At 37.2% G+C, this 16,129-nt stretch overlaps 1 protein-coding gene across 1 annotated transcript in view; it reads right to left on the bottom strand.

Annotated features, from left to right (window-relative positions):
- Positions 1 to 874: 874 nt before the first annotated feature.
- The window catches only part of LOC139981229 (ubiquitin carboxyl-terminal hydrolase 24-like), a 48,707-nt gene continuing 33,452 nt past the window's right edge, over positions 875 to 16,129 (bottom strand). Inside the window, exons 37-51 of the mRNA XM_071993454.1 lie at positions 15,174 to 15,293; positions 14,577 to 14,791; positions 13,951 to 14,090; positions 12,431 to 12,581; positions 11,722 to 11,950; positions 10,872 to 10,975; positions 10,075 to 10,185; positions 9,103 to 9,325; positions 8,603 to 8,698; positions 7,876 to 7,987; positions 6,924 to 7,045; positions 5,772 to 5,891; positions 4,564 to 4,702; positions 3,604 to 3,758; positions 875 to 2,906 (exon numbers count right to left, since the gene is read on the bottom strand). Of these exons, the coding sequence (XP_071849555.1) occupies positions 2,628 to 2,906; positions 3,604 to 3,758; positions 4,564 to 4,702; positions 5,772 to 5,891; positions 6,924 to 7,045; positions 7,876 to 7,987; positions 8,603 to 8,698; positions 9,103 to 9,325; positions 10,075 to 10,185; positions 10,872 to 10,975; positions 11,722 to 11,950; positions 12,431 to 12,581; positions 13,951 to 14,090; positions 14,577 to 14,791; positions 15,174 to 15,293 (2,316 nt within the window). The 3' untranslated portion in view covers positions 875 to 2,627. The remainder of the gene's footprint in view (positions 2,907 to 3,603; positions 3,759 to 4,563; positions 4,703 to 5,771; positions 5,892 to 6,923; positions 7,046 to 7,875; positions 7,988 to 8,602; positions 8,699 to 9,102; positions 9,326 to 10,074; positions 10,186 to 10,871; positions 10,976 to 11,721; positions 11,951 to 12,430; positions 12,582 to 13,950; positions 14,091 to 14,576; positions 14,792 to 15,173; positions 15,294 to 16,129) is intronic.

Below are 16,129 nucleotides of genomic sequence, written 5' to 3'. Positions count from 1 at the left end.
ATCAGCAAAGGTAAAACAATGACCATCCAGTCTCGATTTGTGATATGTTTCATAATATAAAATGCTTTCAGCAGTCAGTCAAGATATAATATTTTGTTTTTACTCATTACAAATCAGGAAATAACAGGGAATAAAAATGAACAGTATTGCAATAAGGCAGCCTGAATATGAAGATATTTGTTGTTTCCCCTTCAAAAATAAAAATGACCAGAAATATGAAATGTTAAGTTTTTGAAAGAGAATCCCAGGTAATCAGTTTTTCCAAAGATCTGAGTGTATCTTTAAAATTATTTTACCTCGCTCATAAAGTTGCAAAAGTCATTCAGTAATTCTTATTACAAAAAGAAAAAAAAAAAGCATCTCTGCTTAATATTTTGTCCACCCTCTTGATATACACAATGATACACTTTTACGTCACACACCGTTTATACAAAAACAAGCTCTTGAGAATATCTCAAGAATAATTGAACTTTAAAAAAAAAACTCTCACATTCACATTTTATCAGTTGCAAAATTCCAAACCACTGCCAAAAGATGGCCGACATCAATTTATTTGTAAATGGAAGAAGAAGCTTCAAAAGACAGAGTTTTCATAGATACCCCGAATAAATTGAAAGTCTGGCGCATTGAAATCGAGATGATACCATTTTCACCATAGGTATATAAAATTTATGTCCTCCAAAATAAATCTCATGTTGTTTTTTCTCTTCGATTCAATTGTTTTGTCGTTTTCTTCTCTCTCTCTGAAAATTGAAAGTCCAGCGCATTGAATTGAGATGATACCATTTTCACCATAGGTATATATACTTGATATCCTACAAAATAAATCTCTTGTTGTTTTTTTTCTCTTTAATTGTTTTGTCTTTTTCTTCTCTCTCTCTCTCTCTCTCTCTGATAGGCAAAGGATTAATACTTATGATACTGAAAGCACTTGATCATTCTTGAGTTATTGTAGTTAAATTTTCCTCTTCCTTTTTTTTTTACAAAATTTATCATTTTAAATATGGACAAGTTTTTCACGGTGTTGAACATGTAACCAAAGTAACAGTAGTGTATTCCTTGAACGAAACAAACGTGTACTTGGGTACAAACATGTTCTTGGATAATTATTGTATGGTAGCAAGTTAGCAGCGAAGTACTGACTACACCAAAAATAAAATTAAAATAGTTTAGGGTCCATTTGGGGTAACAGCAGATATAAGGTAAGAGACTGAACCTAACATGAGTCTATGAGAACAAAAATAAAACAAAAATCAGATATATCCTTGTTCAATGGTGACTTTCCAATATTTAAGGGGGTAAATAAGATATTTCCTATCATTTTCAAAAGGTAGGTTACAGAAGATCAAAATTTAGGAAATGTTGATGTAGAAAAACAATATTTTTAATTATTCATATTTCATAGGAAATCTTTGTGTCAGCATTTTAACTTTGAAGAATGGTAGACATGCTTAGACTGTTCTAACTTCCTGTATTTTTATACCTTACATGTTGCCTACTTTTATAAATTCCTGTTCTAAAGTACAGAAGTACAAAGATAATATTATTTACATATGTTTTGTCTTGATGTAAGCCATCAACCATATAATCTTAATTCATTTTCATACCAAAACGACTACAAATTAAATTACTCAGTGTGACGTTAGCAAAAGGAAGTACCATTTCAAAAAAATTGTTGGAAGTCATTCTTGTCATTGCTCTGTTTTTAAATCTATAATAGACAATGTTTGAATTAGTCATTTTGTGCTGCTCATGGCCTGTGTATACCAAGGTTTCTACGAAAGACTAGCCTTCACAGGACATCTCAGCCCATTGAAAAAACGAGAAAAAAAGGAAGAAAACAAAGAAGGGAGTTCCAATTAATAGAGAAGAAACAAAACTTGGAAAGACCATGAAAATTTCATCTAGTAGAAAAAGCTGTGTTAAAAGTTGTATAAAAACACGAAAGGATTTTATAGAGAAGAACTAAGGATTCTTTTCGAGAGCGCGACGAAAATCTCTCGCTTTTAGACGACAGGTTATCAAATATAATGTTCGTTCCGATGTGTTTGTACCATTGGTGGTAACCAGCAGACTCAACCATATTGATTGACTGACATGAAGCCTTTAATGACGTTATTGGTTCACAATATTAAATACCTTTTTTTTTACACAAGATTTTTATTATTTTATTGTTACCCAAATTGTTACTGTCTTATTAATAGTTCGTTTCCAAAGGAGATAAAATAATTTTGTCTGCTTCAAAAGCATCTCTCACCCAATTTAATGACACGGTCACTGAACTGGTGAGAGGTTTCTCTCGAACGACCAACTTAATTGACCGCGACTGGAACATTTTCCGCACACCGTTATAAAATATAATAAAACCAGACTTTCCTGAAAAGTATCCAATCTTTTTCTTGGTAAATTAAGATCTCTTTAATGAAGATAATTGAGATCTCTTAAATTCTATGGAATGATTGACACATTTATCTGATTATCTTGTTTCTGCAGTTATCTTTTCTCAATTGTTATGGAATTGTTTCATCTCATCACCAACCGCATCCCTGCTGATATATTCATCTTCTTTCTTCTCCCTTTCATCCATGAGATGGAGCTTTCACTTTTCGAATATTTTCTTCATCATCTCAATTGTCCACGTCGTCGTAATTTGTCGTACTCTCCTCCTGCATGTCTTCGTTTTCCTCTCCTTCTTTCTGGCTCGAGGTGTTGACCTCCGACCCCTCTTGGCTGGTGTCCCCGTTGGACTGTTCCAGGTCATCGAAGACGTCTTGGGTGGTCAGGCCGGTGAGGAGAGCCGTTGCTTCCTCCAGGGTGTCCTGAGCGCTCATCGTCCTCTGGAAAGACTTGCCTTGCGTCGATTCATTTGATTGGTTGGTCGAGGAAGACCAACAGTGGTCTGACATCTGCAGGAACAAATGAGAGACGAGTGTTATAAATTCATCCAAGACTGACTGACCGACTGCCAGCCTGCCTCTGGGAAGTATCATACATTACAGTTTCTTGGAACTTAATATCAAACCAAAAGAAAGCCAACCGGTCTATTGCTACACTGGAAAGGTTATTACGTAATAATAATAATAAACATAAAAATGATGATAATCCTGGACACAAATCAAGGACTCGATATATATATATATATATATATATATATATGGATATGGATATATGGATATGGATATAATGGATTTATGTCAGTTACGAATTACTGTGGGTAAGGTTAGATAAGAGAATGTTGTGTTTGAATTGAATATGGGGGGGGGGGGGGGATTGGGTGTGGAAATATAACATCTCTCCAAAATATGAAATCATAGCACAAAGGTATCAATGGGATGCCAACGTTGAAAAAATATATATATTTTTTTTCAAGAAGAGCATAGAAATTGCATAGAATGGGATTAGCATTTGATATATATGTTACCAGCCTCTCTAACAACTAAAATACTACTAACACTAAGCTAAACAGGGGGTCTTCCTCAGTCGTTTCAAACAACAATTTGTTGCCAGAGATGTTAAGCCTCTTTCAAAAATACCAGTTTACGGTGATGACTGATTTGTTCAAAATCGCAACCATTTTCTAGCTTTTCTCCTTCTGGTACCCACCTTTTCCTTCAACCACTGAACGGACCACTGCCATTTCGGCGCGATGGACATGAGATAGTCCTTCGCCGTCGGACATTTATTAGCCAAGAGGACCAGGAACTTTATACACTGGTAGCAACGGGTACTGTCTGTAGTGGTGGATTTCTTAATGATACCTGAAAAAACAATAAAACAGTGTTTAAGTCAGTAGCTTTTATGTATTACCCCATCGGCAGACTAATGTATAAGTAGCTCAAATATTATATGGGGTGTACATTGCCATGAAAATAAGACTGGAGTTCTCAAGAATTACTATCATAAAATATGATTTTCTAAATAGTTATGTAACTTTAAGCAAATCACAAACAGAAATTAATGGTCAGTTTTAAATGAATTTTAAAAGAGCAACAAATATTTGTTCGCAAGAGGAGGGATTCTTAGCAGAGACCTCAGTCCTATGCTCTATTAAACAAGACTACCTGATCCTTACTCAGTGATCACACGCTATATAAAAAATGAAAAGAAAATAGTATATTTGTTGTCATATATTTTCATTTTTTTGTTGAGATATATAAAAACTGAAATTTATTACCTTTGTGTTGGGTAGAGTGCATTAGCATAATCTTCTGTGGTATCTAACTTGGACAGCACATAACATGCCTTATTTATTTGCAGCCTGACGGGTACATTTGTTATCAGAGTTAAATTTTCATAAGGTGACTTGATCAACATCGTAAACAGCCTAGCAACAATTATATCCCAAGACCATCACACATGGTTGGTGTGAAATGAAACAAAAAGCAGTTTCCAGGGTAGGTAGGTCTCTGTAAATATGAAGCTAAAACCACATTTCAAAATCCAATAGATTTCTTTTAATTTCCAATTGTTTTCTCCTCTAAGTGATTCCTTACGTGTTCAGAATGCCTTAAAAAAACAAAACAAAACAAAAAAAAGAGGAAAAAAGAAGAGAGGAAAACGAACCTAACAACCCGTTGTCACGGTTACCGTCTGCTGCTAATTTGATTCTCCTCAACTGTAGAGGGTCTTCCAGTAGAAGCAATTCCAACAGTAACTCAAGGACAGGTTTTAATTCATTGGCTGGGCAAGTATCCACTTGATACTAAAATACAACAAATACAGCAATGTTCACAAATTTTTAAGAGCATGTTGATATTTTCAACTTACAAAAATATTATGCATAAGATAATGCATATTTCACGACTGGACAGAGTCAGTAAACAACTCAACAGAGAGCTGTACATATAGATATGCCATGAGACCTGGAGAGCTTCTAAGGAGTGCTAGCAGAGGCATTGGGAGATGGGGCAGGGTGGGGGGAAGGGTGGGGAGGGGTAAAGGTTATTTGTTGAGGGGGAATAAAGTGGAGTACATAATTCATTCTCTGTCTCTTAGGGAAATTCTAGGAGTGGGAGGAAAGGTTTGTAAACAAGGTAAGATGTTTGATCATTTTAAGTCCATAATATTATTCCATGTACAAAAATGGTAGTCAACAATTGATGTGACAAAGATCTGTTCAGAGAGATTTACTATGAGAATTGGCAGGGGGGGGAGGGGGGCTCTTGTGAGCTTCTAAAAAGTGCTAATGATGGCATTAGGGGGATGGGGAAGGGGGAGGAGGGAATTTCAAAATATCATCAACTTGTATTTGCAGTGGGCAGGGGAGTAAGGTAAAGAACACATTTCATCATACATGGAAAGTACTTGGCTTAGGCACCATATCAAACAGAAAAGTTGCAGTAAGCCTGAATCAATATCAAACATTTCAATTATAACTGCCAACCAGCAATGCCTAGTGTACAAAACTGCACAAAACTACACAAGATTACATCCTTAACAGCCCCACCATCCCGCACCCCCCCCCATCCCCACTCTCCCCCTCAGTGTCCTCTTTGACACAGTGCCTTAAACAGTTTCCAGTTTGTAAAAGTTTGTAAAGCAAAAATGAGTGAAAGAAAATGGTAAAATGTTCAAAAGATGACCCCACATCCACCTAGGTTCTGACATAGAGCCACTTGCTATTAAGAAACACCATGTAGGCATTTCCTTGTAAATGTGAACATGTTACCAGAGTAGAGATCTATTTGCAGTTTTTATTTATTGATCCTTTTTACTTCATATTCAATGATGTCTTTTGTTCACACCCAATTATAAATCCATTGTTTTCATACCTGTATCATCATCATCACCGTCATTGTGAATCCCTCGTTACAGAAAGAACAATAGAGGATCATCTCCAAGATGGTTTGCTGCCGGTGGTCAGGAGCAATCTCTCTAAATGCCAAGACAGCCTGAAAAACAAAACAAAAAAAGAAACATAATAAAAGAGAATTAATATTAACAAAGACATTGTTCATAGTTCTTTACTATAGTATCTACAAACTTGGTGCACTTTCAAACAGGGACCGCGCATCTTATCAGGTGACAAATTTTACTTCATATTTTGACTGCTAAAGTAGATTTCTTCAACCCCAAAAAGATGCAATCCACTGGTGACTGGTTTAATCACATGGTGGGGGAAACACCTTCTGCCCAAGAACTTCTATATACAGTAGAGTTGCACCTTCTAGATTTTTGACAGAGATGTGCTGGATTATTCCTAATTTTAGACAAGAGTGCCAGACTGTGGTTGTTACTGTCAGTTAACAGCCAAGTTAGCTTTTGCAATATTTGTAGTGATTGTATTTGGCACTGTTAATTTCAATGTTCTATATTTTATTAATTATTTCTTTGCTATATAAAAATAGTTAAAATGCTATAATCTGTAACAAATTTCTAGGAATATTTCATTTCTGTATAGAATCTGGCACTTTGGTGTGCAATCAGGAGAAAATATTCCAATGTGACCACTATCTAGCTGGATTATTTTGGACAAACAGTAGAAATATGGATTATACAAATATCTTTCATCTGGAAACTGCTTTATCTGGGTCCGATATCCAAACATTCATAATTTTTTTAAACTACACTTGTATTAAAACCGTAAGATGTGTACCTCTTGGCTCAAAGGTACAAAATATAAAATAACAAGCGCCACAGATGAGGGGGGGGGGGGATGTTAAAGAACTCAAAAGGTGATCTGCTACAAAACACACTTTCACTATATGTTACAATGGCATATTGCACCAAAGGGCAGGCAGGAAACTAATTTATCCAGATTTTTGTCGGATTTATCCCGACAACCATCAAGCCTCAGCGTGTCAAGATAATCCAGGTGTCTGTTTTATTTCTGGCCTCTACTACTATCTTTTCCTCCCTTTTTAAGTCTTCTCCATCTCTGAGCTTTCCCTTAGAGGAATCAAATCAAGTATCTGTTTTTTTACCTCTCTGATGTAACGTAAACATTCCGGACCCCAGAGTATTTCTTGCATTGCTGATGGCATCTCTAAAAGCTCTTTGTGCGGTGGCTCAAGTAATCTTTGTCTGTCTGGGAAATCTCCTTGGGCTGCCAAAGAGAAAAGGAATAAAAGTCAAAGTAGTGTTCCAAAATGGACAAGAAAACAAAACAGAGCAAACTTGAATACTAAGAAGTGTTCCCCTCTTTTTAATCCTTTCCTGAACATTGTCCGAACGGAATTGGTTATCGGCTTAATGAAAGGTTTTTATTAGTGACATAAAACAAGTTTGAAGATTTTTTTTATTTTATATACTGGGCCTGGCAATTGAATGTCTGGGAGATCACCTTGGGCTGCCAAAGAAAAAGGACTAAAAGTCAAAGTTGTGGCCAAACTGGACAAGAAAAGAAAACAGATCAAAACTTGAATACTAAGAAGTTTTCCCCTCTTTTAACCCTCTTTCCTGAACATTGTCCCAAACAGACTTGGTTACTGGCTGAAAACGAAAGGTTTGCATTAGTGACATAAAACAAGTTTGAAGAATTATTTTTATACTGGGCATGGCAATTGAATGTTTTGTAAACTAAACTCATAGAATATCCTTTAGAATAATCATATAAAATTAACCCCATAGATTATCCTCAGAGATTATCGTATAAGATTTGGCAAAGCTGGAGATTTCACTAAAGATGGGAACTATGATGTAGAAAGTGGTCTAAAGTTTAATAAAAAATATTCCACAATTCTTTTACACACAATAGTAGCAAATTTTACCAAAAAGAATCAAATTATGTACCAAATATACAGATTGGTGAATTCTGTCACAAGATCACCATCAATAATCTTCTGTTGATATTTTTTTGCGCCTTTTGAACTTATATCTACTTATTTCACCGATGGAAAACCTAAAGAAAGAAGCACAAAGAAGTGCCTGACCAACCTATCGTCTGGTATCGATCTACAGTACAGGTCATCACCAAGGTGGCTAGGAGAGAGTGAAGGTCGCCGAACTCTCTGGTGTAGAGAGACGTCCATCTCCGTGAATAAACGTCCTGTAAGATATATATATATTCAGAAATATTCATTGACGTTATACATATTACAGACGGTGTACGCATAACACAATGCAATCTTCGGGGCAGTTTAGTTGTAGAGAAGTGGTTCCATTCATAAAATATTTCTCATTCAAATTTATGTATCAATTTATTTTCCATTTACAAAGTTACTGTCAGAATCCTTAAATAATAATAATAACAATAATAAATGAAATTATATAGCGCCAAATCAGTAGGCAAAAGTCACTGCTCAAGGCCCTTTACAAAGAAAGCAGACTAATTTACAAAAGAACAAGTGAAAAGATGGGTCTTAAGTAGAATTTTGAATGTAGAAAGTTTGTAGCATGTTCGAATGTGATCTGGTAACTTGTTCCAGAGATAAGAGCCAGAGTTGGAATATGAGGCAACAGAAGTTGCAACAGGTACACAGGCTGTTCCAGATGACGAGCTTAACTCCATCATGGTCGTACACTTTACGACCAAAACGTGAACTTTGTTGTAACTAATCCAAGTGTGACAACTGTCGTCCCGAGGGAAGTTCTCAAATATTGGGATGAGTTGTGATTTGCTGTATGAGGAGTAGGATGTGCATTTCATCACATGAAATCTTACCATTTGCTGGTTTTTGACTATCGGTGGGCCGACGAGGAAAACGACCAACTTCTGGAAAGCACCTTTCTGGAATAAATGTTTACAACATGACACACTCTGAAAGAAAAAAGAAACAGATAACCATTTTGAAGTAACTGTGACCACCAAGCTCAAATTCAAATTACATGATGAAAAGAAACCTTATCTCTGTTTAAGTCAAGTTTGGAGAGTTTAATGGGACCATAAGAGACTTTGTGAGTAAGCTTCTCCACTTCTTTTCTACATTATTTTCCATATTCTATTTTTTGGGGGCGAGGAGGGAGAGGGGAAGGGGAGGGCCTTGGAGAGTGGGTCATTCTGATAGAGTTCCAGTACATACCCAGGAACATTTTTGGTATTATTATCTTCAGCTAAATTGTGTGTAAATATTTGGGGTGGAGGCAGACTCTCTCCAAATCTAAAGAGACAAGAAGGGCAGGGGTGGGGGGCTGGGTGGGTGGGTGGAGTGGGTCTTCACTCACCATCTCCATGTATCGATACAGCAGCCAAAAGTACTGCCGACATCGCTTGCTGTTTTCCCCGACATCTTTCTCTAAGAGACCTAGCAGTGTCTCTATCAGGGCCTCCATTTCTGGTGACTCCGGTGGGCAGGAGTGTTTCAGGATGAAATTAGCCATGATACACTCCACGACTTTGGCAAAAGCTTCCCTGATTTCACTGGTTATACACTCTAATAGAAACATGCTACAAGCAATAAAAGAAAATTTTTCTTTGTTTTATTTATATATTTATTATTTTATTCGTAAAACAGAAGAGCCCGAATCGACGATTACTGAAATGTGAGAAGACTGTAGTGGTTGAATCCATGCTATGACTGAACCATCGATTTAACCCTTCTGACCGCAATGTTTGTATTAAAGAGGTCGTATAAAACCTGCAACACATTGATGGATACAAAACCCCTGAAAATACACCTTTGTCCCCCTTGTGTTGCTTTGCCTCTAAGTTCAGGCTTTCACCAATCTTTCCTCAACTAATTTATCCTTTACTTTCACACTTTCAGTGTCGGTTTGCATTGGCAATCACAAAATCCTACTTATTATTGTTGTTCCTAAAACCAACTGGTGTGCATGTCCAACTATATTTTAAGTTTGTTGTATTTATCTCAAATCTTGAGAATATTTTACTGCTTTTAAAAATGGAATATGAATATTTAGGGCTAATTGGGACACATGAGACAAAGTGGTAAGTGTCAGCTAATAGCATTTCCTTTCATCTATCATATTCGATAAAATGTCCTTATTACTGCTAATTCCAACTACTCGAGACTATGTGTTACAACATGCAGAAAGCAATCCTGTGAGAAGTGGACTATGGTTTCTACCGGTACAGCAGTTACTTCAAGAATAACAACAAGACACTGTTATGAGTTCTACTCCAGAAGGGAAAGTAACTAACAATGAACTGTTGTGGAAGAAAACGAGGAAGCTCACCAGAGATTATCGGCTCCTTCTTTGGCGAAGTACGAGAGAGCCCAACGGCAAGCTCTGTGACTGTGCTTGGAGATGCTTTCAATAGCTCCGCACCATTCCCCTAGGTCATATCTAACATGTAAACAAGAATTGATTAAATCACTAAAATCATAGCAAACAGGAAAAATAACTATTCATTCAAGAATATCTTGCATGGTTAGAATATTTAAAGAAGACTTGTTTAGTCGTCTACTTGAACAAGTCTACTGAGTGTTACTTGAAATGTTACTAGGAATGAAATTGAAAATTGATCAAACACAAGATACCCTCTGACATTATTCACAAAAGGAAAATTAATAACTTAACAAATAATTGATAAATTCCATGCAGTCCTTTACAACTTATTGCCCAGACATGTAAACCAGAGAAACGTGAAATGTTACAATCTATTGATAAGTTGTTAAGTGAAGCTAATGAACCAACATCATTATGGAGTTTGGTATCGAATAGTGTCCAAAACTTACTTTGAAAGCTACAAGGCAAAGTGAGCACAGTGTAGATTGTGAATAAGATTGAAGCGAGAAAGTAAACATTTACAAACTGTGATTTGTTGTAAGTGAATAAAGTTTATACAAATCAAAAATACTACAAATAGCATTTTTTTTTTTTTTAATATTAACTTTGAAATTTATAGTTTTCTTTATCTGACAACATTTTAAGGTATGTAATTTTTTTTCCATCTGGCAATAACTGATCTGACAATCCATAGCAACGGTCTACATTTGCAGGTAAATTGGCTATAAGACAATATTCATTACCTTAACTTCTTGTGAGTTCTGAAGAAAGTGTTTACTAAGAACTGCACAGCCAGTTGCATACTAATCTCTGACATGTGCTCAAAATCTTCACTAAAACAAGACCTCTGGAAAACAAAAAAAAGAGAAAACAAGGTGGAAAAAGTGAATAGAAAGAAAGAGTTTGACATGGACAGGTGTCTTTGTCTCATCACAATACTGGACACTGATGGACATTAAATAGGACTAACTCAACGATGTTAGCAAATAAAATATAAATGCATTTGTCTCTTTTTGTCCGCAGAGGCGTTTGTCTGGGCCCAGTGACATGGTCCATTACAGTGATATCATTGGTCCCACTCGGACTGTTGCCTCTTGTAATCCCATAGGTGTCTAGAGTCATGTTTGGGCCCAGTGACATGGTCCATTACAGTGATATCATTGGTCCCACTCGGACTGTTGACTCTTGTAATCCCAGAGGTGTTTAGAGTCATGTCTGGGCCAAGTGACATGGTCCATTACAGTGATATCATTGGTCCCACTCGGACTGTTGACTCTTGTAATCCCAGAGGTGTTTAGAGTCATGTCTGGGCCAAGTGACATGGTCCATTACAATTATAAAACTGAGTTCCCATTTTGCACTCTTCATGTTTCCTATCGAAATGAAAATACACTATTCTTCAACCCCCCATTTTCCTGGGCCCCCTTAATGTTTTAACTTAGCCCACCCCCTTATCGACCCTGTTGCTGTAGCCCCTGAACCCACTTTTCATTAGGCATTTGTTATCACTACAAACGAGTTCTACTGGTTGAGAGATCTACTAGTGTTCGACATAAAGAATGAACCTGAGAGAGTGCAACCTCATGGACTTACCAAATTGCACGTTGCTAGACTTCGAATGAAGTTAAAATATTCCTGATTGTAGATTGCTCTGTCCCTCAGAAACTGTAAATTCTCATCTCTTATCACCCTCTGGATGTCCGGGGGCATGTGGTCCCCAAACAAACCCTTTCTCTCTCCCCTGTTCACCAGAGCACAGAGCTCACTCAAACGGTCACCTTCTTGCCTCGGCGAAAGTTCTGGGGAGCTTATTGGCTCCAGCCTGTTGCATGGAGGAGTGGCAAAGAGGAAAAATAATGCAGATTGACTTGTAAAAGGTTTCCTGGAATTTGCATTACAAATATACTTCATCTTATTAACTTCTTTAAGTTGGGGATGGCCACTTTTGTTTCTGGCAACAGCAGTAGAGTGAGTTGACACCATCATGGTAAAGTGAACTGAAAATGTATTTTTTTAAATCTATTTGATGTTCACATCATTATACTCCACAAGGCGATTACATCTTTGAAATTTGAGTTTGCTTTTTCAAGAAGAACTTATGTCTCTGTATACTAATAATCAGGCAACATTCTCAACATGTAGCGCATTTCATGAAGAAATCAAGACCAAAAAAAATTGTAATAGGAAAGTAGATTTCAAAGAGGAACATTCTCCCCAGATGATATCACATACCACACACTGTCTGGCATTTCAAGGAGTATAAAGAAATTCTTTATAATAGTTTTTATTTCCTTCAACTCACATGTGAATGTCGCCGTCACTATCCTGTTTAAGTAGCGCGGCTCTCCCCAGGTGACCTCGCAGGGATTCTTGGTCTCTGTACTCTGGGATTCTCTCGTAGAAGAGCATGTATCCACTCCAGTATCTCGGCTTGGGATCTGCTGTGTAACTACCTGTAAAGATATAATTAGTTTCGTTTCGTTTTGTTTATTTATTTGTTTTTTCACAACATATATATAACAAATGTAGCGAATACAGAGAGCTATGGAATGTGAAAGAAAGTGTATCAAGAAAGCCTTGTGGGCTTATCTAGTGTTACACTCCCTGTACATAGAGTACACAAATCACTTACAAGAAGAAATAATTAAGAAAAGAACTAAGAAAAAGAGAAGAAAATAAGAAAGGAAGAAAAAGAAAGAAGGACAGAGGAACCACAATCTCAGTATAAGTTGAAGTAAAATCTCTTTAATTGGTATTTAAATGAATTCCATGTGATGCTTGTACGATGTCGAAGGCTATATTTTCCTAAATTGGTGTGAATGTGATTAGGGCATAAACTTTGTATGTGTCGTGTGTTATAATTGTGAATGGCATGGTTGTGAACAAGGAAATTGTCGAAAGCAGGTGGGACCTGTCCATGAATAGCTCTATACGCAAATGTGGCTACATATACATTTATTAAATCAGGGAGCTTGAGGATGTTAAGATCTTTAAAAACAACCATCAGATGAGAAAAGAGTAAAAATGAAATATATTATGAAATCATAGAAACCACTAGTATACCTCTGACCACAGATACAATTTTCAACTTTTCTTTCACTCTTTTATCCTAACAGTTGATGGGCTAAAACTCTTTGTTATATTTAATAATCGGACAGGTTGTCAATATTGAAAAAAAATCCATTTCATTTTTTAAAACCGACAGTTTAGTTTTCTGGTAAATACATAAAAGTTAGACCGCCTGACATTTCTTGCAGGATCTACCGTGGAGAACAGTTGAAGAAGTTTGCCTTTGAAGAAGATCCTGCTAGGATTGTGGATAAGCAGTTCCTTTAATCTCTCTTTCATTTTCCTTTTGGATTAGCAGAATAATGAGGAGAATGAGGAGGGGAATGAGGACAAAGGTGATCTAACTAGACATTTTAGATGACATCATGAAATGTTGGTAAACAATTGCTCTCAGCTATTCAATGTTCTAGACCTTTTAATCACAATGACCAATTTTCCATCCTTGGTTTGGCCTTTCGCTCTATATGCATGGGTTAAACAAAGTATGTATTGCGCCAATTCAGAGCCAGACAAATCGAATCCAGACATTCTAACATCCATGCTACAGCTTTGAGGTTTCATAATACAGTTAACTTGAACTCACAAATAAGTTACTTATCACATTAAAATTGAGAAAATCACTCCCATTTATCTGAGGGAGGGGGTCTTACGTTTAAATGTAAGTGTCCCCCTCCCCCCCTCCCTACCATCATTGGGAGATGACTGATGGATCCCTGGGGCTTCCATCCCTTACGACAGACTACTTTAACTTACTGCTTGTGCTGCTATATGATTTTGGTTTGTAGCTTCCGCCGAAACACTCGGCCTCAACGGCCGCGTCTCCCATCTCAAATTCGTCCACGATGGTATCATTGAACTTATACCACTTGGGTTTCCCATTTGCTGATTTACTCCTGTGAAGAGATATATCATAAACCAAGAAAGAAGGGATGACAAAATATTTGTCCAATGAAATTTCTACATGTGAAGAATGATATTTGCTTCAGTATAATTAGCAGCAAATAGATTTCACTGAGTCCCCTTTTTGAAGTCTTCACGTTCCCTTCAGTATATTATGACCGTGAGGATACATTCCTTACCCCCTTTTCTCCCAAGGACTCTAATTTACCCTGGCCCCAGGGATGAAGTCTCCTTGACGCCGCCCTAGCAACAGGCCGCACATTAAGCTAGTCCTACCTGGATCTGCTATGAGAATGTCATAGGCCTAGGCTAACTGCTGATTATTTGTAAGAATCTCTTTTCAATGAATGACACATCCCTATCGGCTCTCATACAATTAACCAGCCAATATGTTATTCTCATTGTATGTGTGGTGTGCAGGAGATGTTACACATTAAATAAAACCCCATCTCACTGATCAAAAGGTGAATGATTCTTACCATCTGTCTCTGATAAATGAGTAGTAATGACCAGCATTGGCCTGACCACTGTGGACTACGATACCGACCAGTTGGTAGAGGTCCTCCGTGCTCTGAGTGGAAACGTTTTTCTTGTCCGCACCCTCGTCTTCTTGCTCCTCTTGGCGGGTGGCCTCTTGCTCTCGTCTCTTGATACCCTTGCTGGTATATGGTTCCATATCTATCACCCATGGAAACTACAAACAAAAAATATATATGCTTGAGTTTTAGCCCCTCGTGTTGGACATATCAATTACCAGCTTACAAAATTTAGATTTAGACTCAGGTATCCACCATATAACACTATTGTATGGAGCATTGATTAAATGTTCTTTGACTATATATGATGGGTATTACATGCATTACTGATTTTTTTCTTTTATCGATTTTCAAGAACGGTATGTGATTACAGACACCAAATGGTCCACGCACAAGGAATTGTTTAGCATACAACTAAGTGGTAAGAAATACACACCATTCCATTGTTATTTTTACAGAGAAACACAAGGCATTGTTTATCATACACTGTTCCCCTTCATGTAATACTACAGCTTGAAATCAGCTGACTAAAATTCAAACCTTAAAATAGTCATCAAATTTGAGGGCTCGTCCTGCCTCCCAGTCGTAACCGAATCTCTTCAGCTGAATTACCAATACAGGGGGCAGTGTCTTGATACAAGTCCTCTTGATGGTGTTTCTCTGCAGCAAAGAAAAAGACGAAATAACAATTGAATGGTTTAACCAAATATTTGGACCCAGACCTACCGATCCCTGTGCAATATAAAATGGAATGCTAAGTATGAAAGTGTGTAAGAATGTGTAACCTAAATGCTAGTACAAAGCACACACATCAGGTATTAAAATGGAATTAAAAATGATTCACAAACAATCATGACATTGTATATTAACAAACCACAGAGGATGTGTCACACTGTTATAGACTAACACTAACTGATATGTTGAGAATAAATTTCAAATATCAAGCATTGTCGTCTGCAACCGTTCCACTACAATCTTCACGTAAAGGCCAAGAAAATAATCTGGCATACTTGAGGTACATGCAAAGCACTCCATAGTTAGTGACTTTATGCTATTATGTATATCTCACTTTAGAATTATTTATTCTTAATACACTTTGGTATCTTTCCATTTGGCATCCTCACTTCAACCCCATCCCTGAACCTGATTCAACCCATTCCTGAACCTGATTCAACCCATCCCTGGACCTGATTCAACCCCACCCCTGAACCTGATTCAACCCCATCCTTCAACCTGAGTCAACCCCATCCCTCAACCTGAACCAACCCCATCCCTCAACCTGATTTAACCCCATCCCTCAACCTGAATCAACCCCATCCCTCAACCTGATTCAACCCCATCCCTCAACCTGATTCAAACCCATCTCTCAACCTGATTCAACTCCATCCCTCAACCTGATTCAACCCCAACCCTCAACCTGATTTAACCCCATCCCTCAACCTGATTCAACCCCATCCCTCAACCTGATTCAACCCCATCCCTCAACCTGGCAAATG

This window comes from Apostichopus japonicus, chromosome 2, assembly GCF_037975245.1.
Source record: "Apostichopus japonicus isolate 1M-3 chromosome 2, ASM3797524v1, whole genome shotgun sequence".
Lineage (NCBI taxonomy): Eukaryota > Metazoa > Echinodermata > Holothuroidea > Aspidochirotida > Stichopodidae > Apostichopus > Apostichopus japonicus.
This window is presented reverse-complemented; position numbering and strand designations above follow the sequence as displayed.